The 25,778-nt window shown below is 42.4% G+C and overlaps 2 protein-coding genes across 2 annotated transcripts in view; both read left to right on the forward strand.

Moving 5' to 3' along the window:
• Window positions 1-70: 70 nt before the first annotated feature.
• Window positions 71-10,175, forward strand: timm10 (translocase of inner mitochondrial membrane 10 homolog (yeast)). Its single transcript, XM_062026763.1, has 2 exons — window positions 71-316; window positions 9,411-10,175. Exons 1-2 carry the CDS (start codon window positions 246-248, stop codon window positions 9,604-9,606), a joined length of 267 nt encoding a protein of 88 aa, XP_061882747.1. The 5' UTR covers window positions 71-245; the 3' UTR covers window positions 9,607-10,175.
• A 490-nt stretch (window positions 10,176-10,665) lies between these two features.
• Window positions 10,666-25,778, forward strand: part of unc93b1 (unc-93 homolog B1, TLR signaling regulator) — a 56,681-nt gene continuing 41,568 nt past the window's right edge. Inside the window, 5 exon segments of the mRNA XM_062026762.1 lie at window positions 10,666-10,825; window positions 19,522-19,626; window positions 19,697-19,838; window positions 19,901-20,054; window positions 20,120-20,281. Coding sequence (XP_061882746.1) covers window positions 19,522-19,626; window positions 19,697-19,838; window positions 19,901-20,054; window positions 20,120-20,281 — 563 coding nt within the window. The 5' untranslated portion in view covers window positions 10,666-10,825.

Raw genomic sequence — 25,778 nt, forward strand, 5'->3', positions numbered from 1 at the left:
GTTGTTTAAATTGGACTTTGCAATACATGTACTTTACAGCAGAGGGCGCTCTGTGTTAGAGCGTCACTTGAATCCAACTTTATTGACACCGGAAGTGGTGGCGGTAACATGCTGCACGTGTGTACGCAAGTGCCTGAAGGTTAAGGAGAAGCACCGGCGAGAAATTCTGCATCACTTGTCAGCTTCAAAAGTCACCGAGACGTCGAGTTTGTTGGAAGAAAGGTTGCCATCACCGCCACAAAGCCATGGATCCCATGAAAGCACAGCAGCTTGCGGCCGAGCTGGAGGTGGAAATGATGGCTGACATGTACAACCGGTAAGATCCTAACCAGCTAACGTGTGCTAGCTTTAGCTTGCTAGCGATGAAATACGGTCGTAAATAAATAGTAAGTGTTGCTAATCACCAAAAATCATTTTTAAGTGCACATTTACAAAGTAACTCAAAATGTAAGCTGTTATGTCCGAGGATAATGACGTGAGCTAATGAATTGATAAGGTGAAACAACTTCTAGTATCCTAATGAGGTCACATTTATTGAATGTATTATATCCGTGCTTTTGATCCCTGAAAGAAAATTTCACTAAAACAATGTTCCAAGTAACACCCCCAGTCTTAATGTATCTTCTAATAAAATTATATAAGTAAATAAAAGTTGAGATCAGTTAGAATACTTAATAGTTGACGTTATCATAAGATGCGTGTGCATTTATTAATTGCATCTCCTGATATTTGTGTTCCAAACCTTTTTCAGTTCATATAAATGAACGGACACTGGAGGTCACGCTGATACATGTTCTACTCTACAATCAATATTTGCTAAGTTGGTTAAAGAAAACACATTAGCTTCCTGTTAAAGGTGACAAGGTAAATGAGTGCAATACAGTAGGCTGCAGCTAATCGAACAATCTATCGATTAGTTTGTTCAATTCATCGGTTTAAACCCACTTTATAGTGTATACTTAAACGTTTGTCTTGCCATAGCTTTCATTCTTTTTTTTTCCAATGAATGCACATCAATATTGACATTGCACTTTTATTAATATTAATTTAACATTAATAGTAAATAACAATTCAGCTGCCCGCTGCCGCACATCAGACACCCCCTATATGTGCTCTATTGCAGTGGTCATGCGGAAACTATGTTCGAGTTTTCAAAGTTCTGGGCAATACATATAACCCAAATACTTTTATTTTCGGGGTGGTGTGGCTCGGTTGGTAGAGCGGCCGTGCCAGCAACTTGAGGGTTCCAAGTTACCCAGTTCCGCCATCCTAGTCACTGCTGTTGTGTCCTTGGGCAATATACTTTACCCACCTGCTCCCTGAGATCAATTAGAATACTTAATAATTGACATCATCATAAGATTGTGTGTGCATTTATTAATTGAAACTCTGCTATTTGTGTCCCAAACCTTTTCCAGAGACATAAAAATAACGGACACTGGAGGTCACGCTGATACATTTTCTACTTTACAATCAATATTTGCTAAGTTGAATGTTGTCTGTCTATCTGTGTTGGCCCTGCGATGAGGTGGCAACTTGTCCAGGGTGCACCCCACCTTCCGCCTGAATGCAGCTCCAGCACCCCCCGCGACCCCAAAAGGGACAAGCGGTAGAAAATGGATGGATGGTTAAAGAAAACACATTAGCTTCCTGTTAAAGGTGACAAAGTAAATGAGTGCAATACGGTAATGTAGGGCTGCAGCTAATCAAACAATCTATCGATTAGTTTGTTCGATTAATCGGTTTAAACCCACTTTATAGTGTATACTTTAAACGTTTGTCTTGCCATAGCTTTCATTCTTTTTTTTTCCCGATGAATGCACATCAATATTGACATTGCACTTTTATCATGTGTGCATTAATAGTAAAATTCAGCTGTCCGCTGCCACACATCAGACACCCCCAATATGTGCTCCGTTGCAGTGGTCATGCGGAAACTATGTTCGAGTTTTCAAAGTTCTGGGCAATACACAAATACTTTTATTTTCGGGGCGGTGTGGCTCGGTTGGTAGAGCGGCAGTGCCAGCAACTGGAGGGTTCCAAGTTCCGCCATCTTGGTCCCTGCCGTTGTGTCCTTGGGTAAGATACTTTACCCACCTGTTTCCTGCTCCCTGAGATCAATTGGAATACTTAATAATTGACATCATCATAAGATTGCGTGTGCATTTATTAATTGCAACTCTGCTATTTGTGTCCCAAACCTTTTCCAGAGACATAAAAATGAACGGACACTGGCGGTCACGCTGATACATGTTCTACTTTACAATCAATATTTGGTAAGTTAGTTAAGTAAAACACATTAGTTTTCTGTTAAAGGTGACAAGGTAAATAAGTGCAATACAGTAATGTAGGGCTGCAGCTAATCGATGAGTTTCGATTAATCTGTTTAAACCCACTTTATAGTCTGTGTATATTTAAGGGAAAATTAACAAACGTTTGTCTTGCCATAGCTTTCATTCTTTTTTTTCCCCCGATGAATGCACATCAATGATATTGACATTGCACTTTTATCATGTGTGCATTAATAGTAAACAAAAATTCAGCTGTTTGCTGCCACACATCAGACACCCACACACCACAAGTTGTGCTCTATTGCAGTGGTCAAGCGGTGCCAGCAACTTGAGGGTTCCAGGTTCGATCCCTGTTTCCGCCGTCCTAGTCACTGCCGTTGTGTCCTTGGGCAAGATACTTGACCTGCTCCCAGTGCAATCCATACGGGTTCAAATGTAACTTCGATAATGGGTTTCACTATGTAAAGAGCTTTGAGTCGCTAGAGAAAAATGCTATATACATATAATTTGATTAAAAAAATTAGACCTAATTTAACACTTAATTTTGTCCAAAAAATATGTGGAATAGCCTATACATATGTAGTGAAGCTGCAATATTTGAAGCGTGATGTATGTAGCGAGGGGCGACTGTATTTGATTATCAAACCAATTGATGGCTGCAGCCCGACTAATAACGAATATGAATTTACAATATGCCAAGCGCCAATAAAAAGCAAGCTACGTGTCAACAATTGTCCTCCTACAACAGCGTCCTCATCAAATGTGTGTATTTGGCCATGATTTAAAGCCCAAAACAGTTCTATGACATAATCTCATGTATCTAAACCTTATTCAATAACAGAAATTCTTGACTTGCTATTTTAATTTTCACGCACAGGTGATTGAAAAAACATGAATGATCCTTCATAGGGTCTGTGTAAACTTACACTGATTTAAAAGCTAATGTACACGTCATCTAATATATCACTATATTGATGAACAGCAGGGTTTCCCCTAGACTGCTTCTAAATGTGTTTTAACTCCTGCGCAGCACTTTGTGAAACTGTTGTTTTCTAAAATGTGCTATATTAATAAAGTCGATTGGATAAAAAGGCAAAAAAATGTATACATACATTTAAAAAAAAAAAAAAAATTAGTATTAAGATATATTTTATATTATTTTGCCATATTTTGAAGTTTTGTTGCTCATTGTACTTTGATAATTTTTCATGTGTCATTTTAGAGACTTTTAATGACTATTTCTTTTTAAAAAACTACTAGCAACAAATATAATCTTCTGGTGTTATTTTAAATTGCAGAGACTCTTTACTTCTGCCCCTCAAAATCCCTGACAAAAGAGGCGAGCTACAACAAGCAATGACGTCACACTTGCTTAGCGCTGCTCCAGTAAAACTTTCTCTTCTTGAAAGCTGCCACTGTCCTCTTAATATTTGCACATTTTGTCGGTCGCTGTCCACAGGTATATCTGGTTAAGTCTACATCGCAGACACGCTCCAGACAATAGCATGTGGCTTGCTTACATTAGGGTTTGGCAGCACTGTTTTCCGTAATCAAAATCTTTTTTTGGTACATCACTTTTCATTAGTGCGCAAATAATAGGCTATGTATATATATATATGTATATGTGTGTGTGTATATATATATGTATGTGTGTGTGTGTATATATATATATATATATATATACATATATATATTTAAAATGTAACGACCATGTTTAATGTCCTTGTGGTTTGGATATGTCAGTTTTTCACATGTTTGCAAACACACGGTCCGTGCCTGAAAGGTGATTGGCGGAGAATAAAGAAGTGTGTGTTCAGCGGGGAAGTGTGGACTCCCGGATACGAAAGTGTGCACACGGGAAGTAAAACCTAGGGGTGTAACGGTACGTGTATTTGTATTGAACCGTTTCGGTACGGGGGTTTCGGTTCGGATGTGTACCGAACGAGTTTCCACACGGACATATTAAGTAGCGCAGCGCACGTTGTGTAAACAATGCACACCGAGGCACAACACACGGCATGCTAGCAACGACCGGGCTACGACAACATATAAAAGCCAGAGCTGGAAGACCCTCCTGCCTCGTTAAGATCTCCCGTTTGGGAACACTTCGGCTGCGCGGTGCGGATGACAGAGGTTTGCCGACATTGTTCAGCAGCGGTAAGGCATGCTTCTGCCAACACGTCAAACATGGTAACCCATTTTGCTTTAACAAAGATAAAGACGAGCAAACAGCTCCCACCTCTTACTGCCAAGTTAGCCAGGCTGGGGGGGGGGGGGTGGGGGGGGAGTTAATCTGAGGCTGAATTGACTTGAAACTGTTTATTGTTGCACTTTTTTTATGTAGAAGAATAGTTTTGTCATATTTAATCTGAGCAACAACTTGAGGCAGTTTAATGTTGATTAACGTGGACCCTGACTTAAACAAGTTGAAAAACTTATTCGGGTGTTACCATTTAGTGGTCAATTGTACGGAATATGTACTGTACTGTGAAATCTACTAATAAAAGAATCAATCAATCAAAAAAAGCACTTTATATGTACAAAAGTTTTGCTAAGAAACCATTCTGAGCCTTATCTTTAGTTTTTATTTTATATATGTTGACCACATTACCCTGGCAATGGACCCTGTGTGTATATGTATGTTATGCCATTGTTTACAAATTTGGTAAATAAATAACCAAAAAATTTATATTTTGTTGTTTTCTTACTGTACCGAAAATTAACCGAACCGTGACCTCTAAACCGAGGTACTTACCAAACCGAAATTTTTGTGTACCGTTACATCCCTAGTAAAACCTGTTTGAATTTGTTAAGATTGATGATAAAAGTTTTAAAAATGGCGTTTTGTGGGCGGTCTTATTTACGTGGCTCACCTTCAACAACGTCTTTTCTCCGTCATCTTTGTTGTACCGGTGTAGCGTGCAACGACGGGATTGGAAGAAGTGTCAAAAGATAGAACCAACTGTTTTAATGACATTCAGACTTTACTTAAATCAATAACGGAGCAGCATCTCCTCATCCCGAAACAACACCACCAGAAATGTGTCCCGTGAAAAACCGTACAACCGGAACTCTTAATAACTAAAGTTCCTTGGGTGAATAATGTAAACTCACTAAACCGGTATGTTTTAGCGCATACTTGCCAACCCTCCCGTTTTTAGCGGGAGAATCCGGTATTCAGCGCCTCTCCCGACAACCTCACGGCAGAGATTTTCTCCCGACAAACTCCCGGTATTCAGCCGGAGCTGGAGGCCACGCCCCCTCCAGCTCAATGCGGACCTGAGGACAGCCGTTCTCACGTCCGCTTTCCCAGCAGCAACAGCTTGCCTGCCCATTGACGTCATAACATCTACGGCTTTCATGAACGGAGAGCGAAGCACAAGGCGGCGGCAGCGCAGCACCGTTCACAGTCCAGTATTATGGGCCACCTCGCAAAATGGAGACCCGATGGTGTAATATATGCCGAGACAAAGATGACTATGCTGATAGCTGCAAGCAACATCCCATTCTCATTTGCGGACGTTTACAACAAATCCGTGAAGAATATGTACCCGGATTCAGCATTTGATGAAAGCACTTTTGTGCGTGCCACACAGCAATGCATCATCAGAGAGGGTGTTCAGCATGGTTAGAAAAATAGTGACAGAGAATAGAAAGAGGATGGACAATTCAACCCTTAACTCACTCCTTTCCTGCAAAATAAATTTCACAGATGCTGCCCACAGCTATGCTCCTTCAAAGGCTGTGCTACTGGCTACAAAGCATTGTACTTTCAAGTACAACAATGAGTAGGTGTGTGTGTGTGTGTGCGTGTGCGTGCGTGCGCACAATTTATTTTATTTATTTTGCACACACTCATCTACTCATTGTTGTACTTGAAAGTACAATGCTTTGTAGCCAGTAGCACAGCCTTTGAAGGAGCATAGCTGTGGGCAGCATCTGTGAAATGTATTTTGCGTGCGTGCATATATATATGTGTAAATAAATGAACACTAAAATTCAAGTATTTCTTTTATTTATATATATAATAATATAAATATATATATATATATATATAGCTAGAATTCACTGAAAGTCAAGTATTATATATATATATATATATATATATATATATATATATATATATATATATATATATATATATATATATATATATATATATATATATATATATATATATATATATATGAAATACTTGAGTTGGTGAATTCTAGCTGTAAATATACTCTCCTCTTAACCACGCCCCCAACCATGCCCCCACCCCACCCCCCACCCCCCCCACCCCCCACAATATTGGAGGTCTCAAGGTTGGCAAGTATGTTTTAGCGCTTTCATGGCGAGTTTACTGACAGATGTAAGTAAGAATTTTACACTACTTTATATTAGAAATGGCAACAGCGGAGGATGAATGTCCCATAACAAGAAAATAGAGGAAAAAGAAGAAGCTTGTCGATTACAGCGTAGTCACGGACTACAAAGGCAGACGCGTGCAAATTTTCAGGACTTATGCAGATCCCAAATACAGATCAGCAGTTACCAGAGGCTAAGAAAAAAATATTTTGCATAATATTGTGAAACAAAACGCCAGATAATGTCTTACCTTACACACAGACCATAATACTCGTATGTTGAAGCACAGTACTATCCATCAAGCGGTGCGGCTTCATAGCTTACCAAAGTCGTACTAAAACCTTTTGATAGACTTTTGAGCGCTGTGTGTAATGTTCTATATTTTCAATGGAACATATAAAATGTTAGTATTTACTTAAATGATAAATGGGTTGTACTTGTATAGCGCTTTTCTACCTTCAAGGTACTCAAAGCGCTTTGACAGTATTTCCACATTTACCCATTCACACACACATTCACACACTGATGGCGGGAGCTGCAATGCAAGGCGCTAACCAGCAGCCATCAGAGGCAAAGGGTGAAGTGTCTTGCCCAAGGACACAACGGACGTGACTAGGACTTGAGTCATATTGCAGTCTACACATCTCTGTGACTGCCATCTACTGGTCACACTCATCATTTCACCATGTACCAAATAAAATAGCTTCAAGGTCTGTAAGCACAACCAAAATGATTCCGTACATTAGGCGCACCGGGTTATAAGGCGCACTGTCGAATTTTGAGAAAATGAAACGATTTTAGGTGTGCCTTGTAGTCCGAAAATACGGTAATTTCTTCTGGGGGCTACATTATATTATTACTCTTAATTTGCTTTCAAGTAAAAAAAAAAATATTTTCAAGATGTGGCGGTGATAAAAATGATTAGCCACATTCAAATGCATTAAGGGGAAACCCTGAACAGAATGCATCATTACAGTGCAGTGCAGCCCTTTGAGACATTTGTGATTAAGGGCTATATAAGTATGCTTTGATTGATTGATGATTATGTCCGCTGTGGTGTATATGAGGTGAGGTAAGAAGCAGAGTCACAATGTCATCTACTGTACAGAGTTGGTACAGGAAGCTACAGCAGGGTTCATACGGGTGCTTAAAAACCTTGAAAATGCTTGGATTTTAATGTTGTGTTTTCAAGGTTTGAAAAATGCTTGAATTTTGGGTGAAGTGCTTGTAAATGCTTGGACATGTTCATCATATTTCTCGGCAGTCTGACTCAATAGGCTAATTATAAATAGGAAAAAAATAAAATATGTTTCCTTAAAAATGAAAGCTACATGCTTGATCTGTTGTCTTTGCACAAGCCCTTACATTAGGTTGTTGTCATGCCGCATATACAGCTTTGTGTCACCCCCAAGAGGACAGTGGTGCATCGGTCCATCATGCCGGGAGGTTGTCCTTTTAATGAACATTGGATGGAAGATGACAAATACAAACTTTCCATAAAACGTGCACCAAATCCACATGTAGCCTGTTGCAAAGTATGCAAAAAGGAAATCCAGCTTTTCGCAATGGGAGAGTCGGCTCTCTCGAGTCATATGAAAGGTAAACCACAGAGATTACTAGCCCTACAAGTTAACTAACGTTAGCTAAAGTTTTGTTTTTTAACTTTTTGGTACATGCTAGACCTAAACTTTGAGATCAAACGCTAAATTACATGTTTATTAACGGACAGTTATTACAAGCTATGAAAGGAAAAAGCGAGCGTTTGTTAATGATAAATTATGTTAAGAACTTCCCTCAACTTAAAATCAATTTGTTATCATAGCCACAGTTATAAGGCTACATATGCTTAATGAAAGGTACTGAGATGTGGTGAAACAAACAAAATATTTTCCTTTAATTTATCCTTATATTAATGTGGAACCGTTTTGTTAATAAATGAGTAAAATTGACATTTTGAGGGTGCGTGTATTTTTATCACATTATGCAGTTTACAAGCACACAAGTATGAATCAATCCATGCTGTTCGATGTCATTGAGTGCTGTAAGTAAGACAAAGAACAAGAAATTTTAAAAACAACACAAATGGAGACACGATTGTAAACACCAATGACATTGAATAGTCTACAGAAACTGCTTCATTTTCTATGCCCCATTCGGTTAATGATAACTGCTGGTTCAATGTTAGGCTTAGGTTTTAGCAGATTTTCCGTATTTTTACTACGGACAGCATTTGGTGACCTCAAACAACAAGGCTATGGATAGATTCACACTGGTTTTCACCTTCTGTAGGGTACTGGAAAAGCTGGAAATTGTATCTTGAAAGTCCTTAAAAAGTGCTTGAATTTGGCAATGGAAAAGGTGTACAACACTGTACAAAGACATGCCATTATAATGTGTTAAAGAGTGAATTGGAACACGCCCGATCAAAAAAAAAAGACACTGCACATCTTTGTGGGCTGCCCCAAATTTAATAGTGGTAAACACTGCTTAGTAATTCGAGCGTTGGCATAGTACATGTTTAATGAATACATTTAACACATTGTATAAGGTCCAACACAATCTGTTTCAGGTTGCTGGTGACTGTCATTTGTGTGTGTTCTAAAACCGTTTTAGGAAAGAATAAAAAGACAAAGGATGAAGTCGTTGCATCATCACACATTTATAATCTGTACAGATTATTTTTTATCTAACATTTGAATATATAATGTGCTCTCAAACACTTTTTGCTGAATCACGCATATAACAAAAACTGTCCTCTTTTCATTCCAGCATGACCAACGCCTGCCACAGGAAGTGTGTGCCGCCGCATTACAAAGAGGCGGAGCTGACAAAGGGCGAGAGCGTGTGCCTGGACCGCTGTGTGGCCAAGTACCTGGACCTCCACGAGAGGCTGGGCCGCAAGTTGACAGAGCTCTCGGTCCAAGATGAGGAGATGATGAGGAAAGCGGCGGTGGGCAGCGGATAAAGAAAGACAAGTTAAAGACTCGATGAAATAACGGCATGGAGAAAATGAGCTTGTGTGGTTTCTTTTAAACATTGGAAGTGAAGGTGATGCTGGAAAAACCTGTTGGCTACACTTGGTGTCCAAATGAAGGACGCTTTAAACCCCATCAGAAAATGACCAACATATCTGGATATGGACTCATAATCCAGGAAGTGTTCTTCTTTGTTTCAGGGTGCTTCAAATGTCAAGCTGGTATTAGAAAGAAACATATTGTTGGTTTTGTGCAGTAACACCTCGGTTTGCATATGCCCCACTTTTCGTACTTTTTAGGCAGAAACTTTTCGGTTGTCATATCATTGTGTCCAAGCTAAGAATCCACATGGTGATAGAGTTTGTGTTTTTTTTTCTTAATGAGCACGACTGCAAAATAAGCCATTATGGGGCCAAAGAAAGTTGCGAGTGCCAGCACTCTGTTAAAGAAGGTGAGAAACACTGTTCGGAAACACTTGGAGCAAAGTACAAAGTCCTTGTGTCTCTCCACTCATCGGCAACAAGCGTTTTCAATAAAGGTAAAATTTATGTTAAGTGTATACATTTCTTTCATCATTTATATGTATTTAACATTGTTTTCTACGTATAAAAACTACATGTGTTCAGTGTTAGTGTGATATCTGGAACAGATTAGTTGGATTTAATATTTTGTATTACAGTGCTTATGTTTTTGTCTGACTTTTGGGGGATTTTTATTGATTAAAACCGAGGTATTAATGTATTTTACCAACCTTACAATTGTTATGTCATGCACTGAATTGTTTATTCATGATTGAAAATGGATGGATGGATGGATGTATGATTTGACAAATAATATTATTCAACATGGACTTTAATCTTTGGTCATTCTTGTTCTCATGTTTATGCAAGCTGCACATGAAACCAGGCTGCGGCGCTTCCTTTTTGACTTGAATAAACATTTACATTATTTGAACAGTATATTTGATCATAATCTTTATCGGATATTGAATCTGTTATTGCCGACAATAAAAGAGTGCGTGTACCTTTTAAGACAAGCACCAACAACAGATGGGGAGGAAGTGAGGAAAAGTCACTTTCGGTTCCCCGCGAAACTACTTTTATTAAACCTGTTGTTCTTCTACATGTAAAAGGGGAAGTTTAGTTCGCCACTGAGAGTTTTGAGACACGGTGGACACTTTTCTACACGTTTTGTCCCACGACGGACACGGTAAGTCATTCAATATTAGCTCGATTTAAAGTCACTTAAGTATATTTGGTATGGATAAGAGTGAAATAAGACTGGTGTTTGTGGCGTTTGCCCTGGGAAGTAAACGTTTAATGTGACAGGTTTCAACCTGTTTGCTTTATTTTTGAGCAAACATAACCGACTTGTATCTTCCAAATACACAATTTAACCAATTCAATTCAAATTAACATGATCTACAGCAATACGATATTGCTTAATTCAGAACGAGTGACCTAGTTAATCAAAATACTTACGTATTTACATAACACTGTGCGGCGAAAAGTAGCCTAGCCAGCACGGTTGCCAGATGTAAAATACACATTCTTGTACCGGAAGTTGAAAATTATTGTACATACCTTTAAGAGAACCATATTCTACAATAACATACCCTTATGATGCTTTGCCTTTTAAATCAACTTATTTGAAGCACTGTTGGAAAACAATGTCCCCACTTGGACACACGAGGCAACGCACTCCACCAGCAGCGTTGCCAGACGCACGATAATATATGTATTTGTACAATCGTTATTTCACCAAATCCAATGTAAGATGAATTTCACATTTCAATCCATCCATCATTTTTTACATGCTGCCTCTTTACAACCAAGTGGGGGTGCTGTTAGCCAGTGGCAGCGTTTTTCTAACATCGGCATTCAAGGTACACCGGCATTAGTGTTATATAGGGATGGGCAATACCACACTTTTAGGATTCGATACGATACCGATACTTTTTCTTGCATTTTCATCGATACCGATATCAATAATTTCTTATTGGCAATTTTTTGTCAGTCAAAAATATTATTACTATTGTTATTATTTAAGACAAATCACAAGACAAATACAGACCATTTATACCACATTTATTATGATCAATATATAATAAAAGTACAATTAAAATAAATAACATAAATATGAAAAATAAATTAAATATTATATATAATAATAACTATATATTATATATAATAATAATTAAATATTAGGGCTTTCCAATTAACAGTCAAATCCGAATTGCAAGAAGCTGCAGTTATTTTTTAAAGTTTGTGATATAATTAGCAATTAATGAAATATGAAATAGGCTAATGTTTTCGAAATGTAAGAAATCATGTTACAGATTAAAACCAAAATCACATTCAATCATATATTCAAGATTTTCTTGGAAAAAAATAAAACTGTAATGCAAAGATGAAGAATCTCCAAATTGTATCTCTTTCTTATCTTGTTTTAAATACTCAAGCAATTTTCAACTAACAGTAAATTCCCCTGTGTGGACATTATTTGAATTTAGGATAATCATTTAAACAAAAATATTCAGTAAACATTACTAAAAAAACCCAACAATGCCTGTTTTAAGTCAACAATTGGACAACACTGGATATGCCTGGCTGCATCGCTGTCGGCTGGCTGTGTGTGTGTTACACGTTGACGACGCTCATTCGCTGTCTCCTGTCACGTGACTGGGCCAGCTCTATACTCTGCCAGGTACAGGGGTGTCCCAGCACATAGTAAGTTAAGTAAGTAATCAAAAACATCTGAAAGTGATGCTTGCACCCCTCACACGCCGTTTTTTGGTTTATATCGATACTTTTTTCAGAAAAGTGATGCCAAATGAGTAGCGTGTGAGTATCGATATATCGATACCACAGGATCGATACGCACATCCCTAGTGTTATATTGTGCGGTGCATTATAAAGATGACAAAGAGTCCTGCTGTGTCTCAGTACCGTGTATTCAGGCTGCATGTAGGAAATACAACATAGGTAAACACACGTGAAGCATGGATATGTTATAGGTGAGGGCACCGTGGATGCCACAGGGTTGCGCAGTATGTCAATGCAATCACCCTGTAACATCTCCCTTTCTTTAGTAAAGTATCCACACTGGAACAATGCTGCCTGTAAATCAACTGTAGACCATCAACATACTAGTAACACCAGATTCAACCTCAGATAGCAATACCTGGTTCAACATCCAATATCAGATATCAAATATATAGCAATAGAACGTAACACTACATAATAATAATAATAATAATAATAATAATAATAATAATACCTGGGATTTATATAGCGCTTTTCTAAGTACCCAAAGTCGCTTTACATTCTTGAACCCATCATTCATTCACACCTGGTGGTGGTAATTAAGCTACTTTCGTAGCTACAGCTGCCCTGGGGTAGACTGACATAGTAGCAGGATAAGAACACACCTGTCATAAAATCACAATGAATCAGAACATCATTATTTTTTTTATTGTTACAACACTCACTTCTTTTTTTTTTTCTTTTTTTTTTTTTTAAATTCAACAAAATTCACAGTCCATGTGAATTGTGCAAAGTGCAAACAGTCCTTGCATGTTTTATTCGAATGTGTGTGTGTGTGTGTGTGTGTGTGTGTGTGTGTGTGTGTGTGTGTGTGTGTGTGTGTGTGTGTGTGTGTGTGTGTGTGTGTGTGTGTGTGTGTGTGTGTGTGTGTGTGTGTGTGTGTGTGTGTGTGTGTGTCACAGTCCATGTGTGACCTAGAGGTCAAGTCTGTCAGGAGGCTTAATCAGCCTCCCACTCCGGGAGAAAGTCCGGCCCTGTAGCACACGGTCTGGTCTGCGGAGAAGACGGCGGTGACCTTGGAGACTCCCCAGCACCGCCAACACTGTCTCTGTTGCCACCTCCACTCGCAGGCTGCTCTGGGGTCAATTCTGGTCGAGCCGACGGTTGGGCAGGGGTTTCCTCAGCCGGTCGAAGATCAATTCTGATGCGTCGATATGTGGTCCCCTCTACGTCGACCAGATAGGACTGGAGTCCCAACTGCTGCAGGCACACCCCTCGCCTCCATCTGCCCGTCCTGTGTCCCGGGAGCGGCTTCATCCTGACGGGCTGGCCGATTTGTCATACACTAACTTCGCCGCCTGATGGTTCCCCCTCAGCTTGTCGGAAACCCCTGTGATGACCTGAGGTGCAAGGAGCTGGTCGGCCACCGGAAGAAGTGTTCTCAGCCTTCATGACATGAGCCGCTGTGCTGGGCTGCAATGCATGCCCTCAGTGGGCGTGTTTCGCCAATGCAGAATGGCCTTCCAGGGGTCCTCTTTGGCACGGTCAGCCTTTTTGCACAAGCCTTTCACAATCTTTACTGCTGACTCTGCTTTGCCATTAGCTTTTGGGTGCCGCGGTGAGGACATGACGTGTTCGAAGCCCCACTCCCTCGCAAATGCCCGGAATTCACTGCACGCAAACTGGCTTCCCCCATCCGAAATGGCTCTGTCCGGGACGCCATAACGTGCAAACTGTGCCTTGATTCGTCTAATTGTCGTGTCGGCCGACAAGTTAGGGAGCAGGTCGATCTACCAGAAGTCAGTAGTGGTCCACCACGAGCAAAAAGTTCTGTGCTGCGTAGCTGTACAAGTCCATGCTTACCAGCTGCCATGGACGTGTGGGGAGCAGGTGTGACATCATGGTCTCCTTTTGTTGTTCGTGCGCATACTCGTTACACACAGAGCACTGCTGTACATAGTCTTTGACTTCTCCTTGCATGCCGGGACAGTACAATGTATCGCGGGCATGTCTGTAGCATGCTTCACCACCAACATGATTGTAGTGGATCCTCCTCAGCATTTCCGGACGTATGGCTTTCGGAATGATGACGCGCTGGCTCCTGAAAAGCACGCCATCCTGTGCGCTTATTTCATCTCTGATGGCCCAGTAGTCCCTAATGAGTATGGGGGCCTCCTCTTTGTGTTCTGGCCATCCCTGCAGTATACGATTGCCTTGAGCGTTTGGAGACACACATCCTCCTCTGTGTGTACTCGGATCTGTGCCAGGCGTTGGCTGCTGACATTGAGGTAGTCTGCCTGCTGAATGGCCGCTGCGTCAAACTGCTCATGTTGCATGCTGCAGACCATTTCTCGTTGGTACAGTGTGTCTGTTTTCCGTGGCGGGGTGGTGGCTCTACTAAGCGTGTCACTTATGTACATTTCAGGGCCTGGCTTGTACATCACCGTAAGGCAGTAATTCTGAAGTGTCAGAAGCATGCTGAGGGGCTTACTGAAAATGGACACTAAAGGGCGGTGGTCGGTCTCTGCTGTCACATCACCCCGTCCATATAGGTAGTAGTGGAAGCGTTGACAGGCGAACACTCCTTTTCTATCTGTGCGTAGTTTTGTTCCGTCTGGGTCAGGGCGCGGGAGGCAAAAGTGACAGGCTGCCCTTCCTGTAGCAGACAGCAGCCCAGGCCTGTCTGACTGGAGTTGCTCTGTATGGTGACTAGCTTGATGGCATCATAATAACGCAAGACCGGTACTGCTGAGACCAGTGTCTTCATTTCCTTCATGGCAGCATCATGTTTTGGCAGCCAGTGCCACTTCACGTCTTTGTCTAGCAGCCTCCTCAATGGTTCACATACCTCTGACAGGCGGGGCATAAATCTGGAAAGATAGTTCACAAAGCTGGACCCCTTTAGCGTCTGTGGGGTTCGGCATGTCCAGAACCGCCCTGACCTTGTCAGGGTCAGCCTTGAGGCCCTCGACGGACAGTATGTGGCCGTGGAAACGGACCTCCTTCACTCGGAACTGCAAATTTTTCAGGCTCAGCCTGAGTTTAACTTCTCTGCATCTGTCTATCAGGGAAATTAGGTTTGTGTCATGGTCGCGGTTGGCCTCATCGTCCGTATCCCTGCAGCCAACTACGAGGATATCATTGGCTATGGGCTCAATCCCAGTTAATCCAGCTAGGAGCTCATGTTTCTTTCCCGGAGCAACTGACACACCAAAGGGGAGCTTCAGCCACCGTTTTTTTCCCCATAGTGTCCAGAACGTTGTCATCAAGCTGCTCTCCTCATCCAGTTGGCACTGCAGGAATGCATCACGCGCATCCACCAGCGTGAATATACGCGCCTTTGGTAGCTTGTACAACACGTCATCTAAAGTGGGCATGAGGTAGTGGGACCGTTTCAAGGCTCGGTTGAGTGGCTTCGGGTCAATGCATAGTCTCAGTTTATCCGTTTTTTTCACTATGACCAGATTGCTGATCCAGTCTGTGGGCTGTGTGACTGTGGTTAAGTGTCCATCCTTTTCGTATCGTAACTGCTAAAACTTACCAAAACAAATAAAGGCACACTGTCTGAACAACGGACAGAATGGGGGGCATAATCGGGTCCTGCTTGGACTTCTGACACCATGTTATATTGTGCGGTGCATTATAAAGATGACAAGAGTCCTGCTGTGTCTCAGTACCGTGTATTCAGGCTGCATGTAGGAAATACAACAGAGGTAAACACATGTGATGCAGGGATATCTTATAGGTGAGGGCACCGTGGCTGCCACAGGGTGGCACAGTATGTCAATACAATCACCCTGTAACAATTAGTTCCATGTCGTGCTCTCGCCAATTCACGAAAATTCAACCAATCGCCGCAAACTATTTGCAGCCCCGCAACTTTCCAGCACATTTTGGCTAATATCTGTGTAATCATACCTTTTAAGAACATGTTTTCATTTGCAACGCTGACCTTGCAAAGAGGCAACATTTAATAATCATAAGTGTAATAATGTTATGCTATAGATCGCTCTCAACAGTTAATGTACGGAGGTAAATGTGAGGAAACACAAGTGAATGTTTAAGATGGAAAGCGGAAAATAGGGAAGCCTTTAGTGGTGTTTATATATGTAATTTTAAAACTTTATTATTATTATTAGTAATATTTATAGTGAATTAAAACACGACAGTAATTTGACAATGAGCTGCCAGTACGGTATGTGCTTACACTGCCATCTAGTATTTACCTTTAAGTATGCCGTATAAAATTAACAAAATACAGTAGTTGTTTTACAATTTTGAGTTTTTTTTATTTTAATTTTAATTTAATTTTTAAAAATTTTATTTTATTTTTCTTGTCCTGTTTTACCGGGAGACTCCCGGTATTCAGCGCCTCTCCCAATAACCTCCCGGCAGAAATTGTCTCCCGACAAACTCCCGGTATTCAGCCGGAGCTGGAGGCCACGCCCCCTCCAGCTCAATGCGGACCTGAGTGGGGACAGCCTGTTCTCACGTCCGCTTTCCCAGAATATAAACAGCTTGCCTGCCCAATGACGTCATAACATCTACGGCTTTTAGAGAGTAGAGTGCACAACTGCGCACACAACAAGGAGACGAAGCAGAAGAACGAGGAAGTTACAGACATCGCGACGCCGTCGACGAGCAAGATGAAGAAATACGCTTGCAAGTTCCAAAACGAATGGAAACAAGAATTTAAGTTCATCCAGGACAGTTCGAAGGGGAAGGGGTATGTTGCCTGTACATTTTGTAGAACACTTTCTCCATTGAAAACGGTGGCCGAAATGATATACTCATTCATGAACGGAGAGCGAAGCACATGGCGGCGGCAGCGCAGCACCGTTCACAGCCCAGTATTATGGGCCACCTTGCAAAATGTATTATATTTATAATAAAGTAAATATATATACACTAGCGTTCAAAAGTTTGGGGTCACCCAAACAATTTTGTGGAATAGCCTTCATTTCTAAGAACAAGAATAGACCGTCAAGTTTCAGATGAAAGTTCTCTTTTTCTGGCCATTTTGAGCGTTTAATTGACCCCACAAATGTGATGCTCCAGAAACTCAATCTGCTCAAAGGAAGGTCAGTTTTGTAGCTTCTGTAACGAGCTAAACGGTTTTCAGATGTGTGAACATGATTGCACAAGGGTTTTCTAATCATCAATTAGCCTTCTGAGCCAATGAGCAAACACATTGTACCATTAGAACACTGGAGTGATAGTTGCTGGAAATGGGCCTCTATACACCTATGTAGATATTGCACCAAAAACCAGACATTTGCAGCTAGAATAGTCATTTACCACATTAGCAATGTATAGAGTGTATTTCTTTAAATTTAAGACTAGTTTAAAGTTATCTTCATTGAAAAGTACAGAGCTTTTCCTTCAAAAATAAGGACATTTCAATGTGACCCCAAACTTTTGAACGGTAGTGTGTATATATATAGCTAGAATTCACTGAAAGTCAAGTATTTTATACAAACCCCGTTTCCATATGAGTTGGGAAATTGTGTTAGATGTAAATATAAACGGAATACAATGATTTGCAAATCCTTTTCAACCCATATTCAATTGAATGCACTACAAAGACAAGATATTTGATGTTCAAACTCATAAACTTTATTTTTTTTTGCAAATAATATTGAACTTAGAATTTCATGGCTGCAACACGTACCAAAGTAGTTGGGAAAGGGCATGTTCACCACTATGTTACATGGCCTTTCCTTTTAACAACACTCAGTAAACGTTTGGGAACTGAGGAGACACATTTTTTAAGCTTCTCAGGTGGAATTCTTTCCCATTCTTGCTTGATGTACAGCTTAAGTTGTTCAACAGTCCGGGGGTCTCCGTTGTGGTATTTTAGGCTTCATAATGCGCCACACATTTTCAATGGGAGACAGGTCTGGACTACAGGCAGGCCAGTCTAGTACCCGCACTATTTTGCTATGAAGCCACGTTGATGTAACACGTGGCTTGGCATTGTCTTGCTGAAATAAGCAGGGGCGTCCATGGTAACGTTGCTTGTTTTGGAGCAACATATGTTGCTCCAAAACCTGTATGTACCTTTCAGCATTAATGGCGCCTTCACAGATGTGTAAGTTACCCATGTCTTGGGCACTAATACACCCCCATACCATCACAGATGCTGGCTTTTCAACTTTGCGCCTATAACAATCCGGATGGTTCTTTTCCTCTTTGGTCCGGAGGACACGACGTCCACAGTTTCCAAAAACAATTTGAAATGTGGACTCGTCAGATCACAGAACACTTTTCCACTTTGTATCAGTCTATCTTAGATGAGCTCAGGCCCAGCGAAGCCGACTGCGTTTCTGGGTGTTGTTGATAAGCGGTTTTCGCCTTCCATAGGAGAGTTTTAACTTGCACTTACAGATGTAGCGATGTTGTCTTTGTAGCATATTCAATTGAATATGGGTTGAAAATGATTTGCAAATCATTGTATTCCGTTTATATTTACATCTAACACAATTTCCCAACTCATATGGAAACAGGGTTTGTACATATATATATATATATATATATATATATATATATATATATATATATATATATATATATATATATATATATATATATATATATATATATATATATATATATATATATATATATACACATATATATATATACATATACATACAGATACACACATATGCATATATACATTTACATACATACATATACACATTTATAAACACACACATACCTATACCCATACATGCACACACATACATGCATACACACGTTTACATACCTACAATGTCCCGACAAAGAAGGATGGAATCCGCACAACTTAAATAGTCTTGCTTGCTAACACAAAGCAGGTGCGGGCAATAGCACTCAAAGGAAGTCGTGAAGCTGCTACAGGAAAACTCCAACAAAACAGGAAGGGCCACAAAAATAACAGCACAAAACAAGAACTAAAGCAAAACATCAACAATCTCAAAATAAGGCACTGTGACCTGGTGGAGTTTTATTTTTTTACGTTTTCTGCTGGTGGTGTGCCTCCGTATTTTTTAAATGAAAAAAACGTGCCTTGGCTAAAAAAAAGTTGAAAAACACTGGCTTAGGGCACCCAGACATCTTCCATGTGTTTACATTGTAATTCTACTTTTTGGTCACCAGATGGCGGACATGTACATCCAGGAGGAGTTGAAAAACGGCAATCCGATTGTAGCTCCGCCCAATGAAATCCTAGACGGGGGGCAGGTAGACGACATGCAGGGCCAGGTAACGTTTATAATTTTATGAAAAAAATTCTGCCTTCTCCATCTCATTATTGGCTTGCGGTTTGCCAAAGATGGAGGAGTTCCTGGGCCCACAGGCAGAATACAACGAGGAGGAGGAAGAGAGAAAATACTATAGGAGGAAGCGATTAGGCATCATCAAAAACGTTGTTGCAGCAAGTGTTGGAGCCATGATTGTGTACAGCGTGTACATGGGTGAGTACTTGTATCTCAGACAAACACACTCAGCTTTTTGAACTGTGACATTCTTTCTCCAGGGCTGCTGCAAATGCAGCTGATCTTGCATTACGATATGACTTATCGTGAAGTCAAGTACAGCAACCTGGGCCTGGAGGACATTGATCGCAAGATGCTGCAAGGCATCAATGTCACGCCCATAGTAGCGCTGCTTTACACTCCTATTCTCATCCGGTACACTCACACACTATTCACCTTTCCATTACAGACTTGCTCAAGTGAGTCGACTTTCATCTTAGGTTCCTAGGAACAAAGTGGATGATGTTCCTGGCTTCGGGTATCTATGCTTTTTTTGTCTCGACCAACTACTGGGAGCGTTACTACACGTTGGTTCCGTCTGCCATCGCCATCGGTGTGGCCATCGTGCCGCTGTGGGCCTCTCTCGGAAACTACATCACAAGGTGAGGAACGACACCCCAGACTAGCGATGTGATGTACAGTATATTGCAGCCTCTGAAAAACAACGACAGACAGTGCATCATTTCTTCTTTTTTTTAACTTTTCACCTTATCCCAAAATGGATAAAAACATTTTTGTCCACAAAATTTTACATAAAATACCCACGTAAAGACTGTCTTTTTAAAACAATTTTTTTTTTCAAATTTATTAAAACTGAAAAACTATTCACAGCTTTTGCTCAATATTTTGTTGATGCACCTTTGTCTTTCTTAATATGATGCCACAAACTTGGTACAACTATCTTTGGACAGTTTCAACAGGTTGGATGGGAAACGTTAGTTTTCATCCAGGAAGTCGCTGTACCTTGCTGCATTTATCTTAGTCTAGTCAAGGAGGTATGGCAGCACGGTGCAACAGCGGTTAGTGCATGTGCCTCACAATACGATGGTCCTGGGTTCGATCCCTAGGCTCGGGGTCTTTCTGTGTGGAATTTGCATGTTCTCCCCGTGACTGTGTGGGTTATCTCCGGGTACTCCGGCTTCCTCCTACCTCCAAAGACATACACAATGTTGAATGGCAACACTAAATTGGCCCTAGTGTGTGAATGTTGTCTGTCTATCTGTGTTGGCCCTGCGATGAGGTGGCGACTTGTCCAAGGTGTATCCTGTCTTCCGCCCGAATGCAGCTGAGATAGGCTCCAGCACCAAAACAAGCAAAAAGGATGCGTGCTGATTGCACGCGGAAGCTAAGGCAAAACTTAGCACAGAAAACACAGAAGCAAGAACTAGGAATATCAAAACGTGACCGTTGCATAGAGCAAACAAGGAAGCCAGACCGAGTGTGGCGAGCAACGTGAATAAATAGCTCTCTGATTAGTGCTCAACAGCAGGTGAACGTACCGAACACTAATCAGAGGCAGGTGAAACCAATTCGTACCCATGGTAACCAAAACAAACCCCTGAAGTGCACAAAACAACTAAGGAAGTTCAAAACTAACTAAACATAACTAAACAAAACATGATCCCACCACGGATCATGACAGAGACCCCCCTTAAGGACAGATTCTAGATGTCCAAAAAACAAATACAAAACACAAGCAGGGTCAAAAGTCACGGGAGGGCGGAGGGAGGACTTGGAGGTGGGTCGCCAGGCCAAGTGTCCCCGAATCCACCGAGGACAAGTCAAGTGGCGGCGGCGAGTGGAACGCCGCTGCAGCAGGCGAGGCGGGCGACCCGGGAATGGCCACATCCTTGGCCGACGGGGAGGTGAGCGCACTTGGTGAGGCGGACGACCAGGGAGCGGCCACATCCGTGGTCGACGGGGAGGTGGGTGCGTGGGCGTCGTCGTGGCAGGCTCGGAAGCAGACGACGAGTCAGGCGTGGACGCAGCAGCAGACGAGTCAGGCGTGGATGCAGCAGCAGACGATTCAGGCGTGGACGCAGCAGCAAACGAGTCAGGCGTGGACGCAGCAGCAGACGAATCAGGCGTGGGTTCGGCAGGCGGCAAAGCTTGGCGTGGTGCAGGTACAGGAGGCGAAGCGTGGCGTGGTGCAGGTACAGGAGGCGAAGCTTGGCGTGGTGCAGGTGCAGGGACTGGTGTCAGCCGAGGTGCAGGAACAGGTGTCAGCCGAGGTGCAGGAACAGGTGTCAGCCAAGGTGCAGGAACAGGTGTCAGCCAAGGAGCAGGAACTGAAGCTAGCCGAGGAGCAGGAACTGGAGCAGATGCTAGCCGAGGAGCAGGAACTGGAGCAGATGCTAGCCGAGGAGCAGGAACTGGAGCAGATGCTAGCCGAGGAGCAGGAACTGGAGCAGGTGCTAGCCGAGGAGCAGGAACTGGAGCAGGTGCTAGCCGAGGAGCAGGAACTGGAGCAGGTGCTAGCCGAGGAGCAGGAACTGGAGCAGGTGCTAGCCGAGGAGCAGGAACTGGAGCACATGCTAGCCGAGGTGCAGGAACTGGAGCAGATGCTAGCCGAGGAGCAGGAACAGGAGCTAGCCGAGGACCAGGAACTGGAGATGGTGGCGTTTGCAGGCCCACCGGAGATGATGGTGGTGTCTGCAAGCCCACCTGAGATGATGGTGGCGTCTGCAGGCCCACCGGAGATGATGGTGGCATCTGCAGGCCCACTGGAGATGATGGTGGCATCTGCAGGCCCACCGGAGATGATGGTGGCATCTGCAGGCCCACCGGAGATGATGGTGGCGTCTGCAGGCCCACCGGAGATGATGGTGGCGTCTGCAGGCCCACCCGGGCTGAGGTTAGCCATGAGCATGGCGGAGGTGGCGTAGCTGGGTGTTGTGGCTTGGCATGCCGACAGACTGGTGGTAGTGGACGGGCCAGGTTGCGGCTTGGCAGGCCGAAAGACTGGTGGTGGTGGCCGGGCTGGAGGTTGCTGCCTGGCTGGGCGCAGCTGAGCCACCCCACCAGCACAGCTCCTGGCCCAATCCCCCCCCCCCCCCCCCCCCCTCAAGGGGCGGATACCAGACGTGCTCCTTGCGGTCTGGAACAATCTTTTGGGGTGGGTGGCGGAAGGTCAGGAGGGGGGTAGAATCCTCCCCTTTAAATTGTCCAAAATGTCTTTCCCCCCCCACCTGAGATTGTGTGGGAAGACAGGAGGAAAAAGTCTGTGTCGTGGGCGGGGCTACAGTGACCAGAGGCGGAGCCAGAGTCACTGGGGGCGGAAGTGACTGAGGTTGACAAAATCTAACTTTAGAAAAAATGTCCTGAAGGTATTTTATTCTTGGACTAAAGTCTTTAGGAGGTGGCTGACAAAAATTGTTCTGGTAGTCTGTTGTAGCAGACGGAGTGTCCCCAGCGGGAGGCAAACAGAACGACTCAGGAGAAAAACACAAAATATGCAAAATCTTCTTCTTTCTGGCTCGGTGTGAATAATAATCCATCCATCCATTTTCTACCGATTGTCCCTTTTGGGGTAGCAGGGGGTGCTGGAGCCAAATGCCGGTTGAGTGACGACATCGGAGGGGGACGGCCAGTGGCGTCCTCGACGCGGTTTTCCATTTGGCTTTTAGCCCAGTCTGTGAACTGTTTAGCGAAATAATGGATGGGGTTGCCGTACATCGGCACAGTCGAGATGGGTTGTTGCGTGCTGTGTTCCGGAGGAGGAGTCTCAGGGAGCGGCGCGTCCTGACAGCGAAGCAAAACCCTTTTGAACGGCTTCCGTCTTCGCTGACGCGTCCGGTACTGCTGTGTGGCGGCGTCCTCGGGGGAATAGCGGAGCGTCTTCGTCTCCATCGCCTTCCATAACATCCACGTACCTGTGTCCATCTCCTTGATGCCCGTTGCGGAGGAACTGTCAGCTGGCTTCCTTCTGTCACGATCGGGTATGCAGCTTGCTGCGCGGTTGTTCTTCCAAGATGCAACACGGACACTCCGGACAACAGCGTGAGATAAGAGATGATTTATTTAACATAAATCATAGCCAAACAGAAAACAAGCAAAAAGGAGGTGTGCCGATTGCACGCGGAAGCTAAGGCAAAACTTAGCACAGAAAACACAGAAGCAAGAACTAGGAATTTCAAAACGTGACCGTTGCATACAGCAAACAAGGAAGCCAGACCGAGTGTGTCGAGCAACGTGAATAAATAGCTCTCTGATTAGTGCTCAACAGCAGGTGAACGTACCGAACACTAATCAGAGGCAGGTGAAACCAATTCGTACCCATGGTAACCAAAACAAACCCCTGAAGTGCACAAAACAACTAAGGAAGTCCAAAACTAATAAAACATAACTAAACAAAACATGATCCGACCACGGATCATGACCCGGAGGCCATTTGCGGCCCACAGCTAATGTTTTAAAGGCCCACGGCACATTCTAAAAATACTATTAAAATGAACAAAAACATAACAAAAGTGAAATAAAAAAGCTTAAAGGTGAAATGTAATTTAGAAAAAGTTGCAATGTTAAAAATGTTAAAATTAAAACAAAGCTGTTTTTTTCCCTTTCAAACTGTCATTGCTCAAAACATAATATTGAATCAAAATCAATGTTATTATGAGTTATTGACCTATACAAGGTTCCGAAAACTTCACATCAAATATTCCACTTTGAAAATAATTTTTGGTGGAAGATTTTGCATATTTTGTGTGTTTGCCATTAAAAACATAGTTTTGTTTGACAAAAAAGGGCGGAAAACATCCATCCATCCATCCATTTTCTACCGCTTATTCCCTTCGGGGTCGCGGGGGGCGCTGGAGCCTATCTCAGCTACAATCGGGCAGAAGGCCGGGTACACCCTGGACAAGTCGTCACCTCATCGCAGGGGCGGAAAACAAACAAACAAAAAAACAACATAAAAAACTAAAACATTTTGAAATGAGGGATAGAGCTGAAGTTGATGTAGACTCCAGAGATTTAAGCGTTAAATATAAAATGTATGTATGCCCTGGCACACCATTATCATCATTTCATGATCGAAGCAAAACACTTTTTACACTTTTATACTGAAATAAATACACCTGCAACTTATTAAATAAAAACATAGAAAAAACTACCAGCAGTGGTAAAGTTCAGATCCATGAAGGAAAGAAGAAAGTGAATGAATGTTTATAACTGAATACATTTACATATGTATACAAATTTGTTTTTTTTAATGAATTAACGTTTATGACAACCTTTTTCCAAAACACAATATAGAATGTGAGATACAACAGGATAATGCATACGTTTATACTTTTCTTTCAAAACGCTTACAAAAAAGTGGGACCCCAAAAATTTACTGTGGGACCCCATTTTGAAAATTCCTAGCGCCAACACTGCTGTCAACAGAGGAGAAAAACTGCTTTATTTAAATAAATATATTATTTATAAAGCAAGTTCGAGTATCATTGGCAAATTTTGCCCGCCTTGGCATGCATATATGTGTCCTGTTTTGGGGATTTCAGAATATGGTCAGCCTTAATAATATGTTCATTACACTTTTTTCAACCTTTTGCCTCAGGAAGTCGGTTCGTCTGCAAAACTTGCTCTGCTGTCACTTCCGTTGTATCCGTTGTGTCCTCTGTGGCTTAAAGTTGTGTTGCGGCCTTATATTATTGTGTTGTGGCGTTTGCAATGGTTGTGACCTTTTTCTTTTCCGGCCACCATAGGTATCCGCCATTCTTGTTTTGATGACTGATGGCGAGGTTGCACAGAAGGGCAGACAGACTCGAGTAACATTTAACCCCCTTATCATTAAAAGTGCTATGGTAGTTAGTGAAGTAAAGCTAATTGTAAACAAAGAACGATCATGGCAAAAGTTAACCGGTAGTCTGATGTTACAAAAATTGATGCAGGAGTTAAACATCCCTGGCGTTGGTCTTGGCTGGAAAAAAAACTGTTGTGTTTTTGACAAGATTGATAAACCTGGCGGGCAGCACGGTGGAACAGGGGTTAGTGCATTTGCCTCACAATACTAAGGTCCTGAGTAGTCCTGAGTTCAATCCCGGGCTCGGGATCTTTCTGTGTGGAGTTTGCATGTCCTCCCCGTGACTGCGTGGGTTC

This window comes from Entelurus aequoreus, linkage group LG18 (genome assembly GCF_033978785.1).
Source record: "Entelurus aequoreus isolate RoL-2023_Sb linkage group LG18, RoL_Eaeq_v1.1, whole genome shotgun sequence".
NCBI lineage: Eukaryota > Metazoa > Chordata > Actinopteri > Syngnathiformes > Syngnathidae > Entelurus > Entelurus aequoreus.